General features: G+C 49.0%; 1 protein-coding gene across 1 annotated transcript in view; it reads left to right on the top strand.

Moving 5' to 3' along the window:
• The first annotated feature begins 1,755 nt into the window (after window positions 1–1,755).
• The window catches only part of PLXNC1 (plexin C1), a 157,050-nt gene continuing 131,992 nt past the window's right edge, over window positions 1,756–26,813 (top strand). The window contains exons 1-2 of the mRNA XM_084796334.1: window positions 1,756–3,191; window positions 25,323–25,463. Coding sequence (XP_084652460.1) covers window positions 2,130–3,191; window positions 25,323–25,463 — 1,203 coding nt within the window. The 5' untranslated portion in view covers window positions 1,756–2,129. The remainder of the gene's footprint in view (window positions 3,192–25,322; window positions 25,464–26,813) is intronic.

Here is a 26,813-nt window from a genome sequence, read left to right as displayed (position 1 = left end):
AATGGTAGCCAGGCCCCAAAGAGGAAATGGAAGGCAAGACCTGGCTCAAACTCTCTACCACTGAGCTACGCCCACCCCCAATAATTCAAATAAACTTCTTGTTCACTTGTCTCCTCCCTTCTGCCTTTCTCTCCTCTGTCTCTGTCTGTCTGTCTGTCTGTCTGTCTCTTTTCTCTCTCTCTCTCTCTCTTTCTCTCTCTCTCTCTCTCTCTCTCCCCCCCCCCCCGGGGGAGAGCCCAAAGCAATTCTGTGGAAGCTCTGCAAGATTTGGTCTGTGAGGAAGGGTATCTACCCTCCCCCCGCCCCCCCCCCCCCCCCCCCCCGCCTGCTCTCCTCCCAAACAGATTTCATCGAGAGCTGAGCTGACTTGGAGAGAAGAAAGGAAGGCCACACAGCAACCAGTTGCGGTCCATGATGTGAAAAAGACCTAGGAAGGAATGCAGCTCATTTCCCAAGGACCTGTCAGGGTCTTCAGCCCCCTCTCCAATTCGCCACAGAGTTGGAGGCCTCTGGGAAGCTCACTTCTGAGAAAACGAGAGCCTGCCTGCCCTCGGAGCACAGTGATTTTCTGTTCTAGAAATTCTCGGTTGCTTGGGGGGGGGGTACAAACCAGCTGAGTTGCTCCCTAGGGAAAGTGCCGGGGCCCCGGCGGTGGGGGCTCTAAAGGAAAAAGGTGTGGAATGGCGGAGAGCACCAGCATTCTGATTTGGGAACGCTGGCTGAGCACAGCGTAGTTTTTGCCTCCATTCTCTGGGGTGTGTTTTAGTGGCCACAGGTGGCACTGGACTAGCAAGACGCCTGTAAGAGGCCTTGGGGTGAGATGTGGATTCGAATCTCTGCTTGTGCTATTTGCTAACAGCTGTACCCTGGAGGGTTCCATAGCTTCTCCAAGACCGTTTTTTCAAAAGCTGAGTAGGGACAGTAACAGTCACTAATTAATACCATTGTTTTGAGCATTAAGTGAATCAAAATCGACATGGTGCCTTCAGAACTACGCCCAGAACGTAGCAAGTGTTCAATAAATGTTAGCTGTTGTCATTAGGGTTAGACAGTGAGCAGAACTTTCTAAGTCCTAGGTCTGAGAGCTTGGGACTCCGTTGCCAAGGGAGACTAGGGAGCCTTTTCAAATATGAGAGCTCTGGCCCGAGGGATTGTCCACAACGGGCGTGTGGCGCCTTCCTCCCACCTCACTCTGACCCGGGGAAACCCACCCCCTGTCACAGGGGCGCCTTGGTACCCCTTAGCTGCCTCCCGCTTGGACCTAGCTCCTCGGTGCATCTCTGGAGCCTCCCTGCCGGCGCTCCACACCTGTCAGCCGCCTTCGCAGCCTCCCAAGGGCTCGAGCCCTGGGCCTCTGCTGCAACCCCTTCGACCCTGGGTCCTGGCTCCGCGCGCCTCGCGTTTGCCCGCGGCTGCTCTCGTAAACAAAACCCGGGCGTTGGAGCAGCCCCGCGGGCTGGCCAGAGCGGGAGCCAGCTCAGTGCGCCGTTACCGCGCAGGGGGAACCCGGGGCGAGCCAGGGGCGATGGTGGCAGCAGTGGCGGCCGCGGCAGGCGGCTCAGCTTTGTTATGAATAGATGAAAGAGGCCACCTACACAGTAACCCAAATTACGAGACCTCCCTCCTCCCGGTCTCACCGAATCAAGAGGGGAAGGGAGATGGGCGTGGAGGGAGGGCGGGCAGGAGGCGGAGGGCGGAGGAGGAAGAGGATGAGGAAGGGGCTAGTTGCATCCCACTTTCACAATGGGAAAGTGAAACGCACAAGCGCACCCAACCTCTCCAGCCCTCCCCGCCCGCCTCGCTCCCCTCCGCCCGTCCCCTCCCTTTCCCTCCGCGCCTCCCCGCGAGCGCCCGCGCCGCACAGAGGAACTCTCCGGCGAAGGCGGACGAGGAGGAAGCGGCTCCGGAGCGCGCAGGGCTTGCCGCCGCGGCACAGACTGCCGGAGCGAGCCCGCCGCGCGCCGTCCTCCCTGCACTCCTTCCCGGCCGAGCCGCGGGGATGGGGCGGCCGCGGGAGCCCGAGCGCGCGCAGGAGCCGCCGCCGCCGCCGCCGCCCGCGTCTCCGTCGCCGCGCGCCTGAGCCGCCCGAGCCGCCGCGCGCCCTGCCCGGGGGCGGCCCCCCTAGCCCCATGGAGGTCTCCCGGAGGAAGACGCTGCCGCGCCCCCCGTGCCCGGCCGCACCGCTGCCCCTGATCGCCTATCTGCTGGCGCTGGCGGCGTCCGCCCGGGGCGCGGAAGAACCGGTGTGGCGATCGGAGCAAGCCATCGGAGCCATCGCGGCAAGCCGGGCGGACGGCGTGTTTGTGGCAAGCGGCAGCTGCCTGGACCAGCTGGACTACAGCCTAAAGAACAGGCTCTCGCGCCTATACCGGGACCAAGCGGGCAACTGCACGGAGCCCGTCTCGTTGGCGCCCCCCGCGCGGCCCCGGCCCGGGAGCAGCTTCAGCAAGCTGCTGCTGCCCTACCGCGAGGGGGCGACCGGCCTCGAGGGGCTGCTGCTCACCGGCTGGACCTTCGACCGGGGCGCCTGCGAGGTGCGGCCCCTGGGCAACCTGAGCCGCAGCTCCCTGCGCAACGGTACCGAGGTGGTGTCGTGTCACCCGCAGGGCTCGACGGCCGGTGTGGTGTACCGTGCGGGCGGCACCGATCGCTGGTACCTGGCGGTAGCCGCCACCTACGTGTTGCCGGAGCCGGAGACCGCGAACCGCTGCAACCCCGCGGCATCCGATCGCGACACCGCCATCGCGCTCAAGAACACGGAGGAGCACAGACTGACCACGCTGGAGCTGGGCCGCCTAAAACTGCGCGGTGGCGCGGGCAGCCTGCACTTCGTGGACGCCTTTCTCTGGAACGGCAGCGTCTACTTCCCCTACTATCCCTACAACTACACGAGTGGCGCTGCCACGGGCTGGCCCAGCATGGCGCGCATCGCACAGAGCACGGAGGTGCTGTTCCAGGGCCAGGCAGCCCTCGACTGCGGTCACGGCCACCCCGACGGCCGCCGCCTGCTGCTTTCCTCCAGCCTGGTGGAGGCCGTGGGTCTCTGGGCCGGCGTGTTCAGCGCGGCCACTGGAGAAGGCCAGGAGAGGCGCTCCCCCGCCACCACGGCTCTCTGCCTCTTCAGGATGAGTGAGATCCAGGCGCGCGCCAGGAGCTGTAACTGGGACTTTGAAGCGACTGAGCGCAACTGTGTAAGTCCTGCCCCAGGGGCCCTGAGGAGACTTGGGTGACATTTATCAAGTCTCAGGTTCACAGCTCCAGCGACTGGCTGAGACTGCAGGCTAAATCACAGTCAGTCTGGGGTCCCCAAAAGGAGAATGTAAAAAGGGCGACGGGGTGGGGGGTGGGGGTTGGGGTTGGAGGGAGGTTCAAAACTCTAGTGACTGCTTCTTACGCCTTTTAGTCCAAATGCAGTCGCTTGTTTGTGACTGAGCTTCCCCAAGCTACCCTCTGTCCCTAACCTCTTCTCCAGACCAGAGTCTCAGTAGGCATGTGGGCTTGACCCTTTGGGCCAACAGTTACTGATGCCCTCACAGAAAAGCTATCGAACCTAAAGGACTAGCTGCCACACCCCGGCCTTTGTGCCCCCCCCCCTCTTCCCCTCTCCCCGGCTGTAACCCATGTGATGTGGTCTGTAGAGCTGTGGCCTGCTCCGCACTGGTAAATAAATGCTACGGTGCAAAAGCCACTCGCAGACCGCCCAGCAGGACCCAGTGCGAGGGGGCGGGGCTGTGGCTGGCCGAGGGTGGCTGTGCTCTCAGCCGGGCAGAGAGAAGCGAGAGAAGCGCTGGGCTGGGGGCGGGGTGGGGGTGGGGGACGGGACTGGGGAGGAGGGCAGCTTGTGGTGTACAAAGCCTCGCCCCGAAGAGAAGGGGGGGGGCGGGCCGCGGGGAGGTGGGAAGTGTTGGGGTGCTCCAGGCAGTTTCTGGGCTGCAGATGTCCAGACTAGATTGCGGGGCTCACTGGCACCACCCTTGGGCTGCGCCTGAACCAGGCAAAAGACACAGGTTTCGCCCCCAAGGGCTCACAGGGCAGCCACAGCTTGAAAGCTCGAGATTGACAGTTCTTTGACTGGAAAATAAAGCGACAGTTCAAGAGGCTCTTGCTGATGGGGATTAGGGAGGCTTTGTGTACTTGAGCGGAGGCCCTTGCCCTCCCAAGGCTGCTGGCAAGTAACTCTGCATATGGCTCCTGAGAGGGAAGCCTGCTGAGAGCCGCCTTAATCACTGGACAGAATTCAGGGAGCAGAAACAGAGGGCTACAGGTGTTGCTATTGTTTTGCTATAAAAATGAATCGGAAGAGGAAAGGGGCAAAGTCTTCCGGTGGAGAACTGTTGCGCGTGCATTTATTGTGTACCAAGGTGCCTGAAACGCTGGCTCTAAGGTATATTAATACGCGGGTAGAAAGACACTCCCCTCAGCCCTTTCTCTGCAAAGCGCACCTAGCCAAATATTAGTCATTATTATTCAGGGAGAAGGAAAGGCTTCGGGCCACTTGTTTCTTCTCTGCTGGGTCAAGCACATGCCATCTTTATTTCACAATTGGTATAATTCAACAAATGCATGAAGAGCACACACTGCCCCCTAAATGGCTTAGCCTTGCCCTAAACATAAAACTTAATATGTATTATCTTGCTTTATATATCTTCACAATCTAATGGCTGAAGTTTGGCAAATCACTGCCTTCTTACTTCTCTGTTGAAAGACTTGAAATCACATTCTCTCCTCCCCACCCCTCCCCCCAGCCCCAGTTTTACTTTTTCGTCAAGCTTTAAGGCAGTTAGCCTGTGGGGTTTAATGGCAGCGGCTCCAAGGCCCACAGCAGGTAACTACCATGGAAGTCCAAGCTTTGCCATCTGACAGCTGTGTCGATGTGCAGAGCCAAAACAATTTCTCTTGACTGCGTCTACCTATTGGGTACTGGAGGACTCGGTTTCCTTCCAAACGCCGCATGCATCCCGAATGCACTCAAAAAAATCCAGTTTTGGCTCAATCAGGTGTTTCCTACTTGCACCAGGATGAGGAAGGGGGCAGAATTAGTCTAGAGTGCTGTTTATCCCTCTTTGTGGGAGCTCCTGGGAGAGCGAGCTGCCCCCTCAGAAATCAAGCAAGGGATCAGCACATGCTGCCAAAAATCTGGAATGGGGAACAAAAATAAATAATTAAAACAAGTCCTTGCACAGCATTTCTTGCTGCTGTTATTTATTGAGAAACTCCCAGGGCGCTCGGAGCTGTGTGTTCTGAAAGATGGGGTCTCTACCCTCTGAGCGTGTCATCCAAGTTAAATGATCTACCCAGGTTCAAACAATAGCATGTCATGGCTGCACAGGTGGGAGCTGGGAGTTTTGCTTTTTATTTTTTATTTTATTTAAGTTAAGTCTTTGCTGCTGGTATGCATTAAAAAGCCTTAATGGGATTGCATTCTAAGAGCTTTTGAATGAAAAAAAAAAAGGTGGTAGTTTTGATGAAAAAGCTACAATTTTCTAAGCAATTAAATAGGCAGATAAGACACTTAATTCAACAAATACTTGTTTGGCGCCTGCTCGTACGAGCAATGAGCTATGCTGGGTGCCACCGATTGTGCCATCGAAGGGACAATGGCAGGTTGCAACCCCATTTAATGGGGTCGTGGGATCAGTGTGGCCTCGGCTGTCACTCACAGGGATGTTGTCACTCGACTGCATTTCATTTTCAGGTCTTGAATGTGTGTTTTTTTTTTTTTTTTGGAAAGGCGTGCTGAATTACAGGTGCCTGAAACAGGAGTTGGACCTGAAACACACTATAGAGGGAGCCCCAGCAGATTGCAAAAGCTATTCCCTCCCAACAAGCACAGGCTCCCCTCCCACTCCAGTTTTCTTCCTTTTCTTTTCTTTCTTTTTTTCCCATCAGTGAGTCTCAGGTTGCAAGGCTCAGATGTCTCGGTTCGCCTGCCTTCTCCTTGCCCCATCTCTTCCCAGCTGGTACCTGTATCGCCCATTTCCATCAACCCGTGTGCTAATGACAGAACTGGCCAGGCAGCGTTTTCCCATCTCCTGGGTTTCTTATCTTCCAACTGCTCGTTCTCTTCTCTGAGCTGTTTGTCTTTGTTTTTGTGTTTTCTGCTGAAGATTGATTTCTGGGATGCTTGTGCAATGAGTGCGTACTCAGTGTTTTACACACAAGGCATTTATTTATTTATTTATTTATTTATTTGTCTTGCCTTGTCTTGCCTTGCCACCAAATTTCAATGTACTTTCACAGAGGTAACCCACTCTTATGAGGCCCCTGATGTGCATTTGGGTAACACTCCCTATCTTAGGTTTTTTTTTTTTTTAACTATTTTGCACTAAACCAGTGCCTGCACACCAGAAGAGGGCATTAGGTCACATTATAGATGGCTGTGAGCCACCATGTGGTTGCTGGGAATTGAACTCAGGACCTCTGGAAAAGCAGCCAGTGCTCTTAACCTCTGAGCCATCTCTCCAGCCCCCCTATCTTAGTTTTATATCAACTGGACACACGTTAAAGTCATCGGAGAGGAGAGGACCTCAATTGAAAAAAGGCCTTCATGGGATTGTCGGCATCCAAGCCTGTAGGGCATTTTCTTAATTAATGCTTGATGGGGAGGACCCAGCTGATAGTGGGCGGGACGCCCCTGGCTGCTAGTCTTGGGTTCTACAACAAAGCAGGCTGAGCAATCCAGTAAGCAGCACCCCTCCACAGTCCCTGCATCAGCTCCTGCATCCTGCATTCAGTTTCCTGCCCTGACTTTTTTTCAGTGACGAACAGTGAGGTGGAAGTGTAAGTAAAATAAACCCCTTCCTCTGTTTCATAATATCCCCTCCTCCAAATGATGCTTCTGTGAGTCTTTCAGCAAGTCTGATAGGTTGGTTCTGTGAAAAGCATCCCATTTTTCAGATGAAGAAGCTGTTATCCATAACAAAATAGGTACCAAAGCCTGGTAGCTTAAACCCAGGCCGTGTCTGTCTCTGTATTCTTTTGGCTACCCTGGTACTTGTGGAACGTTCCCCTAAAAATTCCCTACTTAGAAAGACAGCAAGTAATTTCCCTTGGAACAGAGGTTCTCAACATGTGGGTTGAGACTCCTGGGGGGAGGAAGAAGGGGGGAATCATCAAAGGACCTTTTTGCAGGGGTCACCTATCAGATATCTACATTACTACTTATAACAGTAGGAAAACTACAGTTATGAAGTAGCAAGGTAGATAATCTTATGGCCGTGGGGAGAAAGGTCACCACACCCTGAGGAACTGTCTCAAAGGGTCACAGTGTTAGGGAGGTTGAGACCCCACTACCCTAGGATGTGGCATAGAGAGCAGAAGGCACCCGCCGAAGACAGTGTTTGCCTCCAGCCTTGTGTTGTGCTTCAAGATATCACATGGCTCGCTTTCTTCATTACGTTCCACAACCTACCTGTGTTTAGATTAATATAGCAGTGAATGTGTTTAATTATGTGCATTAATTTGTGAAGTTAATTTCACTCCCCACCACCTCTCTCTCTCTCTCTCTCTCTCTCTCTCTCTCTCTCTCTCTCTCTGAATACCCACTACTTTTGGCACACCAATGTGTAAGAAATGTTTGTATTTGGACCTGTGTAGATGAGTAATTCTAGAGTTCTCTGGCGGCTGCGGTTGGGTCCTGGGGTTACCTGTGAGATTAAACACAACTGTCTTGGCCCTCTGTAGATGGTACTGTTCTTTTGTTTTTGTTTTTTTCCTCATAGTTCGGCTCGTAAGACTAATGCTGATTCTTCTAGTTCTTTTCTACCTGTTGTAGGTAGGTGTGCCCCCTCTACCATGCCCACATAATTCTAACGCGTGCTGCCACTCAGCTGCCGTGCGGACAGGCAACCACAAAATGATTGTCCGTCCACCAGAAGCAGCCAAGACACATGTGGCCGTTGTGCGCAGGAGTGATATTCCAATTCTACTTGGCAGTGTGACCCGCCGACCTCAAAAACGCAGCCCTTTCCTGCGATGTGTATTGCCCATCCAGTTTCTGTTATGACTCCGTCCATCCCCTTTGTCATCTGCAGACTAGATGGTGGATTTCACCTTCACGCACACACCTGATGTGCAAGGGTGGATTCAGAAAGGACAAGGGTGGTGACAGAACCCACTTAGAAAAAGCAATCATAGCGACTGGCTACTGAGCAGTTTATCATGGCAGGGCTGGGGCAAAGCAATTTACGCGCCTTACTGTCTGTTGATTCTCAGTCGCCATATGAGGCAAGGGCTTCAGTTATTATGATGATTACAGATGAGAAAATTGAAGGCCGGGGGAGCTTTGGTCAGGTTCCTTGCTTGCAAATAGCAAGGGATTTAGAACTCTGTGTGGTCTGGGTCTAGGACCTGGGTTTTTAACCACTGCTGTGGACAAGTCCGTCCCCACCGACACTGGGTTCCGGCAGTCATCCTGTGCCACATTGGGGCAGGCAAGGCTCTAGCTTTTGTGATAGGACCTGCTGTTTGTATATGGTGGCACAGAGGCTCCTTGGTTGTGAACAGTGTGTAAATCTGCCACTACCTGAAGTTCTGTCTGATGCCGGGAGTGGCTTCTCTGACGTTAATTTCTTAGTAATATTGTCCTTGGCATGTGGCCTGTAAATAACCTCCACAAGTGGTCTCTCTTAAAGCCACAGCACCTTGCGAGGCATCTGCTGTGTAGTTAGAGAGTAAGATGTGTCTATTGAATAAGCAAGTGAAGGATCTTGCAGGGTCGTGTTGGAAATGAAATAAATGTATTCTGTCCTTAATACTTTCCTGGTTCTTGTCACCATATAGTCTCTTAACCTTTGTCCTTTTCTTAATAGCTGATGTGTCAAGGATCCCCCCCCCCCTTTTTTTTTCAAGTTCTGGGTTAGAAGGCATTTTGTTTACTCTTCTGTCTGTTTACTCTTCTGGAACTTTGCAGATAGCCTCGTTTGCAGCAATCCCCAGGCTGCTTATATTGCCAGTCTGGGAGGCATCTTGGACCATAGAAACCTGAATGATTGGTATTTTTATGGTTGATTAAACAGCATTCAAATTCTAGAGGGCTTGATGCTGTAGCTCAGTGATTCCTAAAAGTGTGGTGTGTGGACTACCAGTGCCGGCATCACCTGGGAATTTGCTAGAAATGTAAATTTTTGGACCCAACATCACACTTAGTAAGTCAGAGACTCTGGAGGTGGAAGGAGGAAGGGCGTTTTTTGTTGTTGTTGTTGTTGTTGTTGTTGTTGTTTTGTTTTGTTTGTTTTTTAATTAAGTTTCCTACAAGACTGAAAGCATTCCATCCTGCTGGCAAACTTCTTACACGGAAATTTAGACAACTCAGAAAAGCTTTAGGAGGTCCCTGAAACTGACTAGATTCATTAGGCCCCTCCCTACCAGACGATGCTGAGCTACAAGACTTTTTAGACAAACTAAGCTGCAAAGGAGACTCCCAGACCAGGCCAGCTGACCGAAGAAAGCAGAAAGCAGCCAAGCTGTCTGGAAGAGCTTTAGATCAACTGAGGGACAGAGAAAGGACACTCTTCGACCTATTAGCAGACCTGCAGGCTGTGCAGTGTGTTTCAGGTTCCCAGCTTTGTGAGCTGTCACCCTTGCTGGGGTGGGCCTTGGTGATGTAGCTGTGTTAGAGTCATTTCTGTTCCTGTAAGTAGCCCCAATAAAGCTCCTTGGTCAGCAAGGTGGAGTTTGGTGACATCTGTATTTTGGCCTGTCGTGGGCTGCCTCTCTGGGGTTAATATACATGCATGTAGCTCCCCCCCCCCCCAGGAAAAGTCTTGTCACACAAACACAGCAGGCAATTTTGGGGATTTTTGTTTTGTTTTTGTTTTTGTTTGTTTGTTTCATTTTATGCGTATGGTTGTTTTGGCTGCCCATGTATCTGTGCACCATATGCGTACAGTGGCCTTGTAGGTGATAAGAGTGTGTCAGGTCCCCCGGGACTGGAGTTAGCATGTTAGCTGCCATGCGGGTGCTGGGAGTCTAACCTGGGCCCTTTAAAAGAGCAGACGCTGCTTTTAACCGTCATCTCACCAGCCTGCTGTCTGTGTTTTGAACAGGCCTTAAGGTGATCTGAATTCATGCTTTAGTGTTCCAACTGTAGTGCCTGGGAGAGGGAGCTGCGCCATTTTCCTTCCTTGCATGCTACCGTAAAATTCCATAAAAAGTAACCATCTAATCCTGTTAGTCCTATTCTTTCCTATTTTCTCAAAGACATTATTACCTAGACATATATTTTTAAATATTTATTTGTTTGTTTTATGTATATGAGTGCTCTATCTGCGTGTACATCTGCATGACTGAAGAGGGCATCAGATCACATTAGAGATGGTTGTGAGCCACCATGTAGTTGCTGGGAATTGAACTCAGGACCTCTGGAAGAGCAAGACAGTGCTCTTACCCACTAAGCCATCTCTCCAGCCCCTCTAGACATATTTTTAAAGCCTTGCCATTCTTAGGGCTGTACTCAGAATCTCAAAAAAACAAAACAAAACAAAACAAAAAACAAAAAAACCCCTATAGCTCATAACTAGATTTTTCACATTGTATAACAACAGCTTATTTGTGTTTTATCCTAGAATGTAGGGGATGTTCTCAAATCTTCTGTTCTGGAGCCAATTCCACACATCAGCTATGTGCTCTAAGGGTTGTCTGTCTTCTGTGCAGTGTCAGTCCTGAGAGCTGCCCTAGTTGGGGTGCAGTTGGCTGCAAAGGTGTATGTGCATAAGCTCAAGGAAGGGAACGAGGGGGTTCACGGGCAGGGACATCGGGAGTTACACAGTAACCTTGGAATCAGAGCAGCAGAGAGGGCGCCATATAAGGGCTCCATGCACAGTCCATGGACCAAGGCTGCTGCATAGCAGATGTGCAAACTTGGGCAAATGGTTTAGCCTTTCTGTGCCTTGTCTTTCCATTCATATGTAGGGATCCTGTTGATGTCACAGGGTTCTTGTCTCAATCTATGAGATGATACGGCATGTAGGTGATGCCGTGTACATGTTGGTGATGCCGTGTATGTGTTGGTGATGCCATATACATGTTGGTGGTGCTGTGTACATGTCGGTGATGCTGTGTATACATTGGTGATGCCGTGTATGTGTTGGTGATGCCGTGTAAGTGTTGGTGATGCCATGTATGTGTTGGTGATGCTGTGTACACATTGGTGATGCCATGTATGTGTTGGTGATGCTGTGTACGTGTTGGTGATGCTGTATACGTGTCAGTGATACTGTGTACATGTCAGTGATGCCGTGTATGTGTCGGTGACACTGTGTACGTGTTGACTATCACCACCATTGTGATCAGTAATGGAGACAAGATGATTCCCTCTTATGTAGAGTTGGCAGGTGGTCATGAAGCAAAGGAGACCTGAAGGAGTTTTCTCTGCATCAACAAATGGCAGGTGCTCGTTCTAAGGTTCCGTAGTTAACATGATAGCCTGACAACCTAACTCCTTTCTGTTCCCAAGGAGCCCTGTCTGTTTCCTCAAACCTGTGCGCTTCTCTACCTCTGCCTGACCCAGACTACATCTTAATTCCTTCTGTTGGCTACTAACTGCCAATGGGTCCCTAGGGCATTTAACTCAGATCACCAGGAAAAGCATGAAACTGGGCCCAACTCACCTTTATTCATGAGACCACTAGCACTTGTTTAATGTACTTGCTGCCCTCAGAACAGGAACTAAAGTGTGATGCAATCAGAAGAAACTCAAACACATGATGGTCCCCAGCAGGTCCTGAGGCTGGTTTTCCTCACAGGAGAATGATGGAAGAGCCAAACTGACCAACCTGTGACTGTGATAGCATGATGTCATCTATAATAGCATGACGTCATCTCACTTCCTCCAAGGTTTCCCGATGACTCTTCCTTCCTTGAACATGTGTAGGCATATTAAAACTGAGAAGCCACAAAGCTACCATGGGCACACTTGGTTGGAATCACGGGTCTAGTTTATTTATCCGAGCCAGGGAACAATAACTCTTGGTATGTATGTATATATGTAGGTTTGTATGTAGGAAAGTTGTTTGCTTCAATATACGCAGTTGTAATATTACCTCTTGATGAAATACTGATTTGCCAATAGTCTAGTTATCGTAGCTGATTTCCCCTTTTTATTGAAAATAGTTCCCCCCCCTTGCATAATATGTCAGGCTTACAGTTTCCCCTCCCTCTCTCTACTCTTCCCAGTTCCTCCCCACATCCCCTCCACCCGGGTATACCTCATTTCTCTCTCTCTGTCTCTCTCTGTCTGTCTCATTTGAAAATTAACAGGCTTCAGGCTGGAGAGTTGGCTCAGTGGTTAAGAGCACCATATGCTTTTCCGAAGGACCAGAGTTCAATTCCCAGCACCCACATGGCAGCTCACAACTGTCTGTAACTCCGAGATCTGGCACCCTCACACAAATGCACATAAAATAAAATAAAATAAAATATTTTTAAAAAAACACTCTAACCCCAGCACCAAAATAAATAAATAAATAAATAAATAAATAAATAAAATTAACAGGCTTCTAAGGGATAATAATAACATAAAGTAAAATATAATGAGATAAAACAAGAACTAGTACATTGGAATAGGACCAAAACCAACAGAAGAAAAGAAGTCCCCCTAAAAAGGCACAAGAAACAGGTATAGGTGCATAACCATCAATGTGGAGCAGTAATGTATAAACAAAGGGCTTTAAGCCAGAAATAGAAAAAAAAATTTTCTTTTTAAAGCCCTGATACAATATTGTGAGACAAGGAACCTCCAGTGATGCCGTTGAGTTTGTCTTCTGTTGGCCATCCAGCGCTGGGCGTGCAGCCTGCTGTTTGTTTCCCCCGAGAGAGATTTCATTTGCAAGTGGTTATCAGTTGGAGATAGCTTCTAGGCTTGGCATGAAGACATGTTTCCACTTCTCCTTTCAGCTCTAGGACCTCATCTGGTGCAGACCGGCGCACACTGCCTCCCTTTCTGTGAGTTCACGCGTGCAGCAATCCTGTTGCCTTAAGAGGCCCTGTTCCGCTGCTGCCCTCCACCCCCTCCAGCTCTTACACTCTTTTCTGCCTGCCCTTCTGCAGGGTCTGAGCTCTGAGGGGAGGGCCCTGATGGAGGCCTGTGTACGGGAGGAGGGTTTCAGCAGGAGCTGGCTTCTGATTTGGGTCCTCTGCTCAATTATTGCTTGTGGTGCCCACTGCGCTTAGCCCAGGCAGCCATGCTGTTCCACAGAGTTCATTGAACTTCCTTGTGAAGAGCCAGTGTCACTATTTCAGTCTTGGCAAGCTACTCTTTATTATTATTATTATTATTATTATTATTATTATTATTATTATTATATATTTTTAATGTTTTGGTTTTTCAAGGCAGGGTTCCTCTGTGTAGCCTTGACTGTCCTGGACAGTGATCCACCTGCCTCTGGCTCCCAAGTGCTGGGATTAAAGGTGTGTGCCACCACTGCCCAGCGCAAGCTATTCTTTATTACCTCTTAATTATTTCTCTCTCTCTCTCTCTCTCTCTCTCTCTCTCTCTCTCTCTCTCTCTCTCTGTGCTTTGAAACAGGGTTTCTCTGTGTAGCCTTGGCTGTCCTGGACTCACTATGTAGACCAGGCTGGCCTCAAACTCGCAGTGATCCGCCTGCCTCTGCATCCCAAGTGCTGGGATTAAAGGCATGTGCCATTACTATCTCTTATTTATGATTAATCTCTTTTTTTATTTTGTAAAGATTTATCTATTTATTATGTATACAGTGTTCTGTCTGCATGTAACACCTGCATGGCAGAAGAGGGCACCAGATCTCATGATAGATGGTTGTGAGCCACCATGTGATTGCTGGGAATTGAACTCAGGACTTGAACTCAGGACCTTTGCAAGAGCTGCCAGTGCCCTTAACCTCTGAGCCACCTCTCCAGCCCATGTTTAATCTCTTAATCATAGCTGCTGACCTGAGCTTGTTCTGTGAATGAAGCCAGGAATGGTATATAAATAAACCCACAGAGCTAAGACGCTATGGGATTTTTATAGACAGCAAAAACCTGAATTCCTTCTAATTTTTACTTGTCATGAATTATTCTCCCCCCCTCCCCCCGCAAAAAAAACCTTTCAAATCATTTAAAAATATAAGATCTATTCTTAGCTCACAGGCCATTCAAAAATACAGGCCAGATGTGGCCCACTGGTGGTGGCTTGCCAACTGTCGTTCTCCTGGAAAGGGAGGAAAGCAAGCCGTCTCCAAGTAGCCTGCTGCTTACTCTAGGAGGGCTATGAGGGAAAGACTTAGGAGGGCCCTAAGGAAGGGTGTCGTCCTTAACGCAGGAGGAGCCAGAGCAGGGACACTCCGCTTGAGTGGTGCCGTGAAGCCTAGTGAAGTCGGCAGAGAAGGGCATCCTGGCGAGCTTCCAGCTCTCTCTTGTGCGCAAGCGGGACGTTGAGTGAGTCTCTGAGCTACAAGCCACTTACCCTGGCTGGGGAGTGTCCAGAACTGAGTGTGCAGGGCCAGATGGTGAAGGGCTTAATGAGACAGGCAAAGGTGGTTAGTTAGGTTTACCCCGATGGTCACTTTCAGACTTTCCAAACCTTGCTTTTCAAAATAAACAGTTGGCCAGAAGCGCCATATGTTCACAAGAACAGCGGGTGCCCCTTGACCTCCTGTTCCAGGGGAGAGCCCTGCCAAGTTCAGGGGGTGCTAGGGTGAGGCAGGTTGCAGAGTCCCCAGATCCCCACAGCTCGTCTCAACCCCCGACCTGCATCCCTGCGTCATTTCAGGAATTTCTGCTGAGCTTGCTGGGAAGACCAAGGCTGAGGTTTCCAGGAAGCAGCGAGAGGTTTAGAAGCGTACCCAAGCTCAGTGTGTTCTAGAAAGATTTCTCAAGATAAAGTGGGTAAAGCAACCGATTGCAGGGACAGCCATTGGTTTGGATTGGTTACTTCTTGAATTTATATTCAGGGGCCAGCCGTGTGTGAAAGTATGCCTGTCGGCAGTAAATAGGGACAATACTAAACATGCAGCAAATAGGTATTTTTTTTAAAACATTAAAATGATAGCTAAAACTTAAGCAGCCACCAGCTAGCACTGTTCTAAACACTTACCCAATATTATCCACTTTAATCTTTACCATTAACTTGACAAAGGGAGAAGCATTGTCACTTCTAATTTGTAGATGAGGGAACCATGATGCGTTGTGTAGCAGGAAGGGTGAAACAGTTATTGGGGGGGGCGTGATAGGGAAAGGTCTCCCCAAGAAAAGATTGCTTGAGAGCTTCCCCGAACCATAGCTGCCTGTGTGCTTTGCTAACAGGCCCAAGAGCCAGTGTAAGTGCTCATGGGAGGGTGACTTGGTCAGTGTAGAGAGAGCAGCACACTGAGTGTGGTTGGGGGGGGGAGGAAGTGGGGAGGGGGTGTTAGCGGGCTGCAGCCTATCTGACAGGACCCCCCCACCCCCCCCACCCCCCCACCCCCCCCACCCCCCACCCCCGAGGCTGTGGGAAGAGATTAGATTTTGGTCTCGAAGCCTGGGAGAGCCTTTGAAGAGAAGCGAAATGATTGGATTTGAATTCCCTAAGTAATGGCTGGCCTGTGGGGAATGGCTGGCCCCGTGGAAGAAGGAAAGCCTGCGGGAGGCTTTTACCATGTTGCGTGTGCCATGTGGCGGGGACAGAGTGGAGACGGAGGATGCAAATGGATTCTTATTTACTGTTACAAGCCAGTGGAGGGAAATGAGGACCTGAACTGACTTCTGGCCTTGAGTGTGAAAAGGAAGGAGGGATTGAGAGAGTGTCTTAAGAAATCGTATTGAAGCCGGGCGTGGTGGCGCACCGCTTTAATCCCAGCACTCAGGATGCAGAGGCAGGAGGATCGCTGTGAGTTCGAGGCCAGTCTGGTCTACAAAGTGAGTCCAGGACAGCCAAGGATAATACAGTGAGACCCAATGAAAGAAAAAGAAAGAAAGAAAGAAAGAAAGGAAAGAAAGTATTGAAAAGTGTTGGCAGCTCATTAGGAGATGACTTTAATTGCTGCTGGATTTTGGGTACCTTGGGGACATCCAGAAAGAATGATGAAAGAGGTATTGTAATAAATTTTAGGAAGTGGATTCCCCATCCCACCCCACCCGGCGCTGCTGGGAACCTGTGTGCCCTGAGAGGTATTTAAATCTGCTTTCTTTTGCTATAACAAAATAGCTAGACTGAGTTATAAAGAATGGAGATGTATTTGGCTCAGGATGTTGAGGCTCAGAAGCCCATCACAGGGGCCTCGCTGCCACATCTTCACACAGAGGGCATGGCAAGGTGCCACCTTCTTTGCAGACAGTCGCCAATGCCGTCCTTTTGTAAAAAAAAGGTTTATTTTCATTTATGGGTATCGGCCCTTTGCGTGTACGTCTGTGTACCATGTGTGTGCAGTGCCTGTGGAGGCCAGGAGAGGGCATCAGATCTCCCTTGGAGCTGGAGTTGTCATGCGCTGCCATGTGAGTGCTAGGAATTGAACCTCGCTCTTCTGCAAGGGCCACATCTCCGGCCCCAATGCCATCTTGTCTTGATGCCTGCTGGGGTCCTGCGTCTGACACATGGACTTTTAGGGGACACACTCAAACCCTGGCAAGGGGAGTGGCCTGGCTAGTTCATCTCTGCTTCCCATGATACCATTTAACACAGAGTAAGTGAGCCCTCAGGAACCCCTTTTTACATAACTGCAGAGAAGGCTTTCTTCATCGCCTGGAAAGGGCAGTGATGGTAAGGGATTGAGATAAAGGCTTCCAAGATGGGCTGGGGCTGGGGCTGGGGCTGTGTTTATAGGACTAATAAAAGCCAGGCAGTCTAAAGGGAAGGATGTTTCTGGGGACTTCCTGCTCAGTAAGGCAGAATTCCTGGTCCAGGGCCTTCCCTGCCCCCGACCTGCTTGAAGAAACATGTTGCCTAAGACAGCAGCTGTTCTCCATCATTGCTCGTTGGCCTCCCCTGGAGGCTCCTCTCTTCCACGGTGACCCCTTTTAAGAATCGGACTCCAAGTACTGACCCGTGCTTCTTTGAGGCAACGGGGTGGGGGGAGCCTGAAGCAGCTGGTAACCACGGGTGTCACCTTGTGTCAGGCTCCCACACTCCTGGGATATTTCTTTCCTTAACCATACGGGAATCTCGTGCTGTGGGCCTGTGATGAAACCTAGAGCTCCAGAGCCTATTTTTAACGCATCAAATAATTTGGGCTGCCAAATAAAGCCAATTATATTGCTATACAAATATATCGTTGTATAGTGATATATCTTAACACAGCCAAGAGAAAGATCTAGCAGCAGTAACTACCGTAATCTCAAAGCAGAGATGAGCCTAAATGATATTTTGTGGTATCTGCAGCAACTATGAAATGATATGAAAATATCTGATTTCCTTTAGTGACAAAGGCATGGCTTCATTGAATACTACTGTGGACCGAGTCCAAAATGAAAGGAAACGCTGTTTCAGTTAGAGCTGGCTAAAATAAAGATGGGCCTGCATCCCATCCTGTCTCACGGATTCCCCAAATCCTGTGCCTGAACTAAGGATATGAGTAGCACTTCCACTCTAAACTGTTCATTTAAGTCTGAGAAACCATAGCGTGTCTCAATTAGTTTCAAAGCCCACTTGGTTGACTCATTTTGCCTATGAACTTACTCTTATGTTTGTTTGTTTTGTTTTGTTTTTTTGAGACAGGGCTTTCTCTGTGTAGCCTTGACTGTCCTGGATTCACTTTGTAGACCAGGCTGGCCTCAAACTTACATCGATCATCTGCCTCTGCCTCCCCGAGTGCTGGGGTTAAAGGCGTGCACCACCAATGCCCTGCCTATATGTATATTTATAGATTAGACATTTAGCCAACAGCAAGTGGATGGATGAATGGAAGTAGAGTTGGATGGGTGAGTGGGTGGATGGATGGATGGGCAGGTGGCTGGGTGGGTGGATGGGTGGGTGGCTAGGTGGGTGGCTGGGTGGCTGGGTGGCTGGGTGGATGTTTGGGAGGATGGGTGGATGGGTGTGTGTGGGTGTTTGGAGGATGGGTGGATGGGTGTGTGTGTGGGTGTTTGGGGGGATGGGTGGATGGCTGGGTGGTGGGTGGTAGGTGTATGAGTAGTGGGTAGAAGAATGGATGTAGAAAATTCAAAGAGGAGAAATGCTCAGTAAAGTCTCACAGTTCATAAGTAAGAGAGCTTCAGTGTGGACCTCACAGTTCCTACTTAAATCTCTTGTTCTTTCAAGTCATTGTTTCATCAGTGACTTTCAGAGATGAAATAATATTATCTATGTCCAAAAATTATTATTATTTTTATTATTTTTTTTATAAATTTTCATTTTTAAAGCACCTCTGGCATTCTCTTTGATACCCAATTCTTTGTTTTTATGTCACATTTTGTTTATTGACTGTGTGTATACGTGAGCACGTGCTTTTACCCACTGAGCTATTATCCCCTAGCCCTGATTTAAGTTATTGTAACTATGGGAAGGAGCAGCCTTGTTCCTTATTTTCTTCAAATCATATGTCAGATATTCATTCTGATCCGTTCTTAGAGTCGCATTACTTTATTTGGTTGTTGGCTGCTGTTTGTGTGGTGTTGTTTTGAGGCACGGTGTCTCTATACAGCCTAGGTGAGCTTAAAACTCGAAATGTAGCCCAGACTTGCCTCAAATCCATGATCCCTCTGTCTTAGCCTCCCGGATACTGGGAATACAGATGAGCACCACCATAACCGGCTTCGGAGACACATCTTAAATAGCAATACACCCCGTCAGTGGGCTGTCTATGAGTTAGGAAGGTGGTAGCTCCAGAAGCTGTCTGTTAGAATTATTGATGAGCTGTGGATATGAGATTTAGAGAAAGGCCAAGATACCTGGCAGGAAGAATATATGGAATAACAACCTCGTGTTAGTCCCCAGTGCGGAACGCAGACCCGCTGGGTACCAGGGACAAATCTTGGCTCAGTTGAAGAACTCTGTAACGACTAAGCCTACTTAGCAACGTTCCATAGTTGCCTGATGAGATATTGATTGAAAGTATTCCAACATCGATCTATGTGTTTATTTATTCATTCAATAAACACGGATCAACAACCTACAACGAGCCGGATGCTGAGGCGGAGGCTGCTTTCAAACTTAGAGTAAGGCAAACTGTGGTAGATCTCACAGTCGGCTGGGAGCTGGGCAGTAAGTACAACTTAAAGGAAAAAAAAATAATTACAGGCGTTCTGAAGGTGATTCAGGGTAACAACTGGGGTGAGAATGAGGAGAGAGAAGCTCCTGTGTAGGTGAAAAATTAACTTTTAAGCCCGAAGTATTCAATCGAGTCAATCGAGTGGAAAGATCTGGAGGTAGAAAGGTGGTGGTGTATTTCTGAAAGAAACCTGCTGTAGAGACAAAAGCAGCTTGAAGGAGGGGCACTAAGGGATGAGTCTGCAGTGGTTGAGGGGCTGGCTCGGGTGGGGTCTGGGAATCATGGGTGTAATTCTAAGTGTAATGGGCAACATTAAAGACTGTTGAGCAAGGGCCTAACTTGCCTTACGGACCACCATCCATCCTGGATGGAGGATAAGTTGAGGGGTTCTAAAGGACCAGGTGGATCCAGCCTAGGTAGATGCCACAGAGACTGAGAAGACAGACTTGGGAATGTTGGGAAATCTGGCTTGGACAGGGCCAGTGATGGGAGCAGCAGCTCTCAGGGTTGACTGCTGGTATTGCTGATTGTGATTGGTTAGAGTGTGAAGCAACAGGGTGGCAAAGAAAGAAAGTCTGGACCAGTGTTCAGCAGCTCTGCGGTCATGCATGGATTGTGGTGGTTCTTAATGACACAATGCACTTTGTGTACTAGGAGAGATCAGGGAAGGTACTTGGCTCTAGGCCACATGTTGGGAGCACTTCTGGCATCTTGGAGACAGGGGACCAAGATGCTAAGAAGTACTGTGTCCCATAGGACAGGCCTCATAAGGAAAATAACCCTACCCAGGGTACCATTGGCTTCCTCATGGGCAAATGGTGGTGGACGGACTCCCTCAGCTTAAGAGGATGTGGTTTCCACGCTTCCTGCCTTTAAAGCTTTTGGTGAATGATTTGTCTTTTCAAAAGCATTTGGCTGACATTAGCCAGAGGGTAGGAAAGAAATCGAGATGGGGTTGAACCAGGAACAAAAAGCAGGAAGAAGGAAGGATAAAGGTCTTGAGGAGTGAACTTCAGCAGCAGGTGGGGTTAGGAGGTGGATGGTGCCAGGGCAGGGATGTGCCTGTTGGTCCAATGTGGTGACCTGAAGGAACGAACCCACCGGTCCAAATCGAGTGGTCTGTAAGGTGTAGAGCAGGGACCAGAACTTGGAATGCAGTTTTCCTAATTGTAAGTGGGTCCCTGGTGAGTCACAAATAGCAAGTGATGGAGACGCTGTTTGAAAACAAGGCTAAACCCACGGGAACAGAATACAAAACGAGCCGCCCAAGACGGCACTTTATCAGCCTGAGAAATTAATAAGCGCCAGCTGGCATTCGCCTTTGTCATATAAGGAAAACCTAACATTCAGGAGTCTTCTTAACACTGGGGTTTGAGGGGAAAAAGCTCAACTCTTCCTCTTGGTCCCCAACCCTGGAGGCCCAGCTTTGTGGACCTTCCCTCTGTGTCTTACCCACAAGAACCTCATCTGGCACCTCACGTGGTATCTTTGGTCACATTGTGAGGCAAAGCTAAGGCCGCCTTTTCTCTCCCACCCCTTAGAAACCATGACTGGTACCCCCTGGACTAGTGTGGTATAAGGTGTGTGTGGCCACAGCTGTCGTGTTTCCTGCCAACAAAAATAGTATGAAGTAGCCAGGAAGGAAAGGTATCTTTCCCCCTCTGGCATGAATGCATGCACACACATGGGAGCATGTCCATTGTCCCATGACCCATCCCCACCCATGGCGGGCCTGGTCCTGGGTTTGCTATGTCGGGTCCAAACCTCTCTCTTTCCTTCTAAACATCATTTGAGACAAGGGCCCTTCTTCCTCTGACTGGGAGCAGTTTCCCCCGCAGCGAGGGCTAAACTGTAGGCGTGTGGTTATGGTTAGACATGGCGGGCAAGAAGGAAGGAGAAGTAGAGTGACAGCTCTGAGGGAACCAAGAAAGCCCAAAAGGGAGACGAGGTCTAGAGCTAAATCGAGATTGGATTCTTGTCATGAAAGGCAGAAGTGGCAAAAGCATCATTACAAGGCATTAACCTTGTTACACACAGACGAACAAGCAGAGGCAGGGACTCAGAGAGAAATTACACATAATAAAATAGACAGAATGGCCTGAGAGCAACATTAGCGATGACGCCCTAAGGGGAGAGATGGGCAAAATAGAAAATAGGCCAGAGGGGGGGCGGAAAGAATAAGAATACTTCCTGGGTTGGGGTGGGGGTGGGGTGCCTGCACCATGCCTCCCTTTTTTCTGCTTGGCTCTTTAGGTAGTAACTTTGCTTTTGTGAGGAGGTTTTTCTGGGGCCTCTCTTTTGTCTTCACTTGTTGAAATGAGCATAAGAAAGGCATTCTGAGGGTCCTTTTCTCCATTCAGAGGGACCTGTCCATTTCTGTGTGTTTCCAGCATAAAAGAAGCCATTTTTCCATTCAGCCACACCAGTCCCTAGAGCTTTCTGGTGGTCTCTCAGCCTCCTCTCTCTCTCTCTCTCTTTTTTCTTCCAGGCTCCTAATTAGCTACAAAGTTCCCACTATGTCTGAGGAGTTCCTGGCTGGTCCACTGCCGGGCCCAACAAGTTATGGTTCTTATTTATTAAACAGCTATTTGCAGGAAGCTTAACCCATGGCAGCTGTTGTTAACTTAGTGCAAACTCTGCTTCCCCCCACCCCCCAAGAACCTACGATCTGTTTGTGCTTCTGCCATGCCAATCTTTGGCTGGTTTTTGGCTTCCATCTTGGATCTGGTGGAAGCAAAAGGCTCTCCTTTTTCTACACCTCATGCAAACTATTCCAAGGGAAAGGGTGAGGCAAGGGTTCACCCTAAGGGTTTTATCAGTGAGGAAACCTGTACCCAGGAGCCCTTCCAGCAAGCTCCTTAGGTCTCACTGGCTAGCACTGGCCATGGGCACCCACAGTACTTCTGTGAGGCAGGAGAGCAAGTATCTAGCAGTGGTGACTGGAATTTTCATTTGGTTGGACCAACTATGGTTTCTGCCCGGCCTGGGTTATTGTGATCTGAAAAAACAACAACAACAACAACAACAAAAATGTCTTTTGGCGAAGAACTTGGGTGTGATAGCAACTGTTTGTATTTTCAGATAAGGTAGTGACAACAGCAGGGCTTACCTGTGTGTTACTGTGTGTCAGGCCCTTCACTGAACTCTACTGAGGTTTGTGCGTTCACTCGCTTAGTCCTTATGGCAACAGTTGACAAGAAACGTTATCATCAACCCTTCCTTGATACAGAGCAGTGGTTCCCAGCCTTCCAAATGCTGAGACCTTTTAATAGAGTTCCTCATGTTGTGGTGACCCTCACCCATAAAATTATTTCATTGCTGCTTCTTAACGGCAAGTTTGCTACTGTTACGAACTGTAACGTAATTATCTGATGTGTGACCCCAGTGGGGGCACCACCGCCAGGTTGAGAACCACTGATAGAGAAAAGGCTGGAGCAGTGGGTTTGAAATGACTTAGGTAGAGAACAACCGGGCCCACCTCAACACAGGCGATGGGTTTACTGTCCTTTGTCAGGAATATCTACATGTTAGGTAGTATTGCTCATGTGACTGCTTAAAACAGTGATTCTCAACCTCCCTAACGCTGGGACCCTTTAAAACAATTCCTTATGTTGTGGTGGCGCCCAGCCATAAAATTATCTTCCATTGCCACTTCATAACTGTAATTTCGGTACTGTTATGAATCGCAATGTAAATATCTTTGTTTTCCGATGGTCGTAGGTGACCCCCGTGAAAAGGTTGTTCGGCCCCAAAGGTGTCAAGGCCCACAGGTTCGTAACCACTGAATTATGACGTCACCTTCATAACTAGCCTACCAGTCAGGCATATTGGCCTTATCAGATGGTAGAGAAAGCCAGCTTCCGTGCAGACTAAATAAGTCACCAGGGTCATCCACTCTGTGAGAGCTGAGTTCAAAGGCAGCCTAGTCCCATGTACTTTGTCCCACCCCGCCATCTCTCAGGAGTGACGGCACTGACTGAATGACAGTACTGCATGGCTGTGCTATTACTCTTTAGAACTTTGTTTGAGAAACCAGGTCCTTTGAGAAGAAGTCAGAAGTCAAAGGAGAATGCTAGAACACAGAAGATTGTAATTTGGGAACTGTTTTCCCCTTGTTCCTGCTCAGCTTCTGGCCAGCCTGTGTGAGTTGGGGCCAGTTTTTGGCAAACAGGATTATCTTACCCAGCCTTCCGTGACATACATCACTGTTCATGGCTAATTGGGATAGGAACAGCAGTTTGGTACATACCAGTCCTGTTTGGTTTGGTACTAGTGGACAGTCCACAACCCCACAGCCTTTTCTCTTTTTGTGTTGTGAGATGACAAGATGTGTAGTCTGCTACTGCAAACTATAGCAGCGTGAGAACATTCTAGAAGCTCGGAAATGATGCCCAGTTCTCTGGCTACTTAGCCTCCATGTGACGCTCAAGTATTTAATAAAATAACAAGCATGATAAGTGATCTGACATCATTTGGACAATTCTGGTTTTATTTTAAGTCAGGATGTGTGATGTGTATGCGGGGCAGTTTTTTTCTTTTTTTCTTTTAATTTAAAGGTCATCTGACTTCTGCTCACAATCACGAGGCTTCCTTATCTAAACACTAGTCTATTGTTCCAATCCTCAGACCCACAAAGTTCTTTTTCCCTTAACTTCAGTTTTAACAGGATCACTCCTCATCCTCCCCAGCGGCATGAGATGTAATGTCTTTTCACCGGAAAAACAAATCTCTGATGGGCATTTTGAAAGTCTTCTTTAAGGGAGTTCACTATAGAGTGTTTTATGCAAATGAGCTACTCTCTCTTAGGTTAGGCATTCCTTCCTTAAAGTGTCCGGGTATTGGGGGAAGTCATCCTAGCTTATCTGTTCCTCACATCAACAAAGAAATATCGATGGCGCTTTAAAGCCTTCAGAAATCAATTTAGACCATGAATCTATTTAGTTTAGATGTTAATGAAACTTGGTGGCTTTAAAAATAATGAATATTTAATAAGACATAAATTGAAAGGCATAAACACTGTTGGCAATAATGTAATGAAGTTAATAAGTCTTGGACTCCCCATGCCCACCTCCCTGCTCCCCAAACAATCCCATTTCAGGAGTCACTAAGATGTTCACTGAAGTTTGCTGGCTCTCTCGTTGGCTGGAATTTAAATGTGCCTTTGAAAACCGTAGTCTGGTTGGGAACCGCGCTCTGGCAGATAAAGTATGCTATCACACTGTGTTCAGTAGCTGCAGTGGGCAACGGCTTTCTCTCTCTTAGCTCCCTATCTTCCAGAGATTTGTGTAACAAACTCAGCTTCCTGTCGTTGGAGGCAGGAAACGGCGTGGGGCCCCCTTCATTCCTTTTAAACAAAAAGGAAAAGGCATTTTGGTTGACGCTCTCTGCGCACTAGGTTTAAAGAGGGGCTTTGTTTAATGGGCAGGAACAAGCATGTGATTCCATGTGCTCAAAGCCTCAGACAGTTTAAATGCATTTAGGTTGAGGGTTTTGTGCTTTTTCACTTCCGCTTTAAACAGCATCAGTGTTCGGGGTCCAGCTCTACTCGGTTCCTCATTAGCTGGGTCGCTGGGTCTTACCACCCTCCACCGTTTTATCTGCCTTTTGGCCTCTAGGTTAGCCTCTGGGCTACACGTGCACTTTCTCGTCTATTTGGTCAAGATCCAACCGATCCAACCAGTAGGATCCTCCTACCCGAAAGGATTGTCGGACGTGGATCTTGGGACATGTTCATGTTACTATAGTCAACAGGAGCCAATGCCTAACTGAAACGAACCACCACGGAGTCCCCCAAACAGTACAGGGTCGCCCCAGCCCCAAGTCAGAAATGGCCTCTCTCTTGGCAGTTACGTAGAACTCTGTTTCATGTCGGGGTGGGCGATGCTGCGGGGAGTGTGCACGTCAGGCATGTGAAGTGGACGGCGCGCTCAGTGCTAGCAATCACTACATGGGAATGCACAGTTAGACGATGTCACTTTCCACGGCTTGGGCAAGGCTGGCGAGTTGGCAGATGAAGCCAGTGGAAGCTGTCCCCAAGGATCCTGCCGGAGAGGAGACCATATCAGGGGCTCAGCAATGCCAACTTCCTGAGAGTTCATGAGAGGCGCTTTATCAGTATAAAAAGAAGTACTGATGTTTAAAAACCATAATCCCCTTTCCCCTTCTCTGTTCTTTTCTGTGTAGAAAGAAGGGGATCAGCCTGAGCGTGTCCAGCCAATCGCATCGTCTACGCTGATCCACTCCGACCTGACATCAGTTTATGGCACCACGGTGCTAAACAGGACTGTTCTGTTCTTGGGGACCGGAGACGGCCAGCTGCTTAAGGTTGGTTTCTCTGTGCGTCTAGTTTTAATAAGATCCACTTAGTCCCTGTCTGTTTTTAAGTTTCCCTCGTGCTCCTGATTTCTACTCAAGACTGTGCCTAACATTGTTTTCTTAAACACCATAGAGACCCCTGCCTCAAAAAAAGGATTGGAGGAAATTTTAGAACTCTGTATTGTAGTCCCTCTGTTTCCATCACTGCCCTCAGCCTGTAAGGAACCACCTGCCCTCTGGGGGTGAACCACACCATGCCCCCTTGTCTTCCTGGTAGCTGCCGGGTGAGATAAATGCAGGTCCAACCCCTACCCCTCTGCCTGACTCACCTTCCTGAGACATTTAACCTTTTAGTTCTCTCTCCTTTACACTGGAAATGTACAAAGCACCTCATTTCTCACAACTTCAAAGAGATGAGCGATTATAGGCATGAGAAGAGGAAGAAGAAGAAGAAGAAACCCAGGTGTGCCCTCCCTCAAACCCACTCACCACCCACAGAGGGGGTTTGTTTTCTGCCCTTTGTACCTGTATGCACGAGGGAGAGGTTAGAGATCTGGAAGTCTTTGAGACTCCCCAGTACTTTCATCTCATAGGACTATATTTCCCCACTGTATGGATGATGCGTGGTCAAGCATAAATACATACATATATACATATATATACACACCCATATAATAAATAATATATATTTAATTCACCCGGGGGGAGGGGCAGTAGGGAGGAGGAGAATGCCAAATCATAGCTAAGTCTGAAATTACCCAGTGGTCCTCTTGTCATTGTCATTAGCAAGCATGAGTTGCATGTCTCTCATGGCCTCCAGTAGCAGCCAGGGCTGGGAGCTGCAGTGCCAGTCACCCTAGATCGACGACACTGCTTGACCTCTCGGCAGCCAGTCACTCCCATCTCAGATTCTTAATTGAATAGCGGCAGGTCTGTTTTCCCAGAAGCTGTCCCTCTTTAGCTAGCTGTGCCTTTAGGCGGATCATTTCGCCTCCCTTAGCCTCCATTTCTCCAACTGTAAAATGAGATTATACTAGGCAAGCCAGAAAAAGAAAAAAAAAAACAACCCTCATCTGATGGCCTGTAACTCGGTCTTGGCACCCACAGTGTCCCTCCAGCCAAGCTTGTACACATGCCACTGTGTAGCCCTGTGTCCAGACTTTGATCATACGGACCCCCAGCCTGCAAATTGTTTTTCCTTTTATTCTGTGCCTTACCGAGTCCTCTGTATTTGGCTCACACCCCACCTTCTCTGATGGTGTCCAAGCCCCTAGATGCATCTTATTTTCCCTGTCTCCCTGAGCCACTCACCACCAGCCTCATCTTTGGACTTGTTTTTGAAGTCTTGCCCTGATAGCT

This window comes from Acomys minous, assembly GCF_964271855.1.
Source record: "Acomys minous genome assembly, chromosome: 9".
NCBI lineage: Eukaryota > Metazoa > Chordata > Mammalia > Rodentia > Muridae > Acomys > Acomys minous.
Note: the sequence above shows the minus strand (reverse complement) of the source record. Positions and strands in the feature narration are given on the sequence as shown.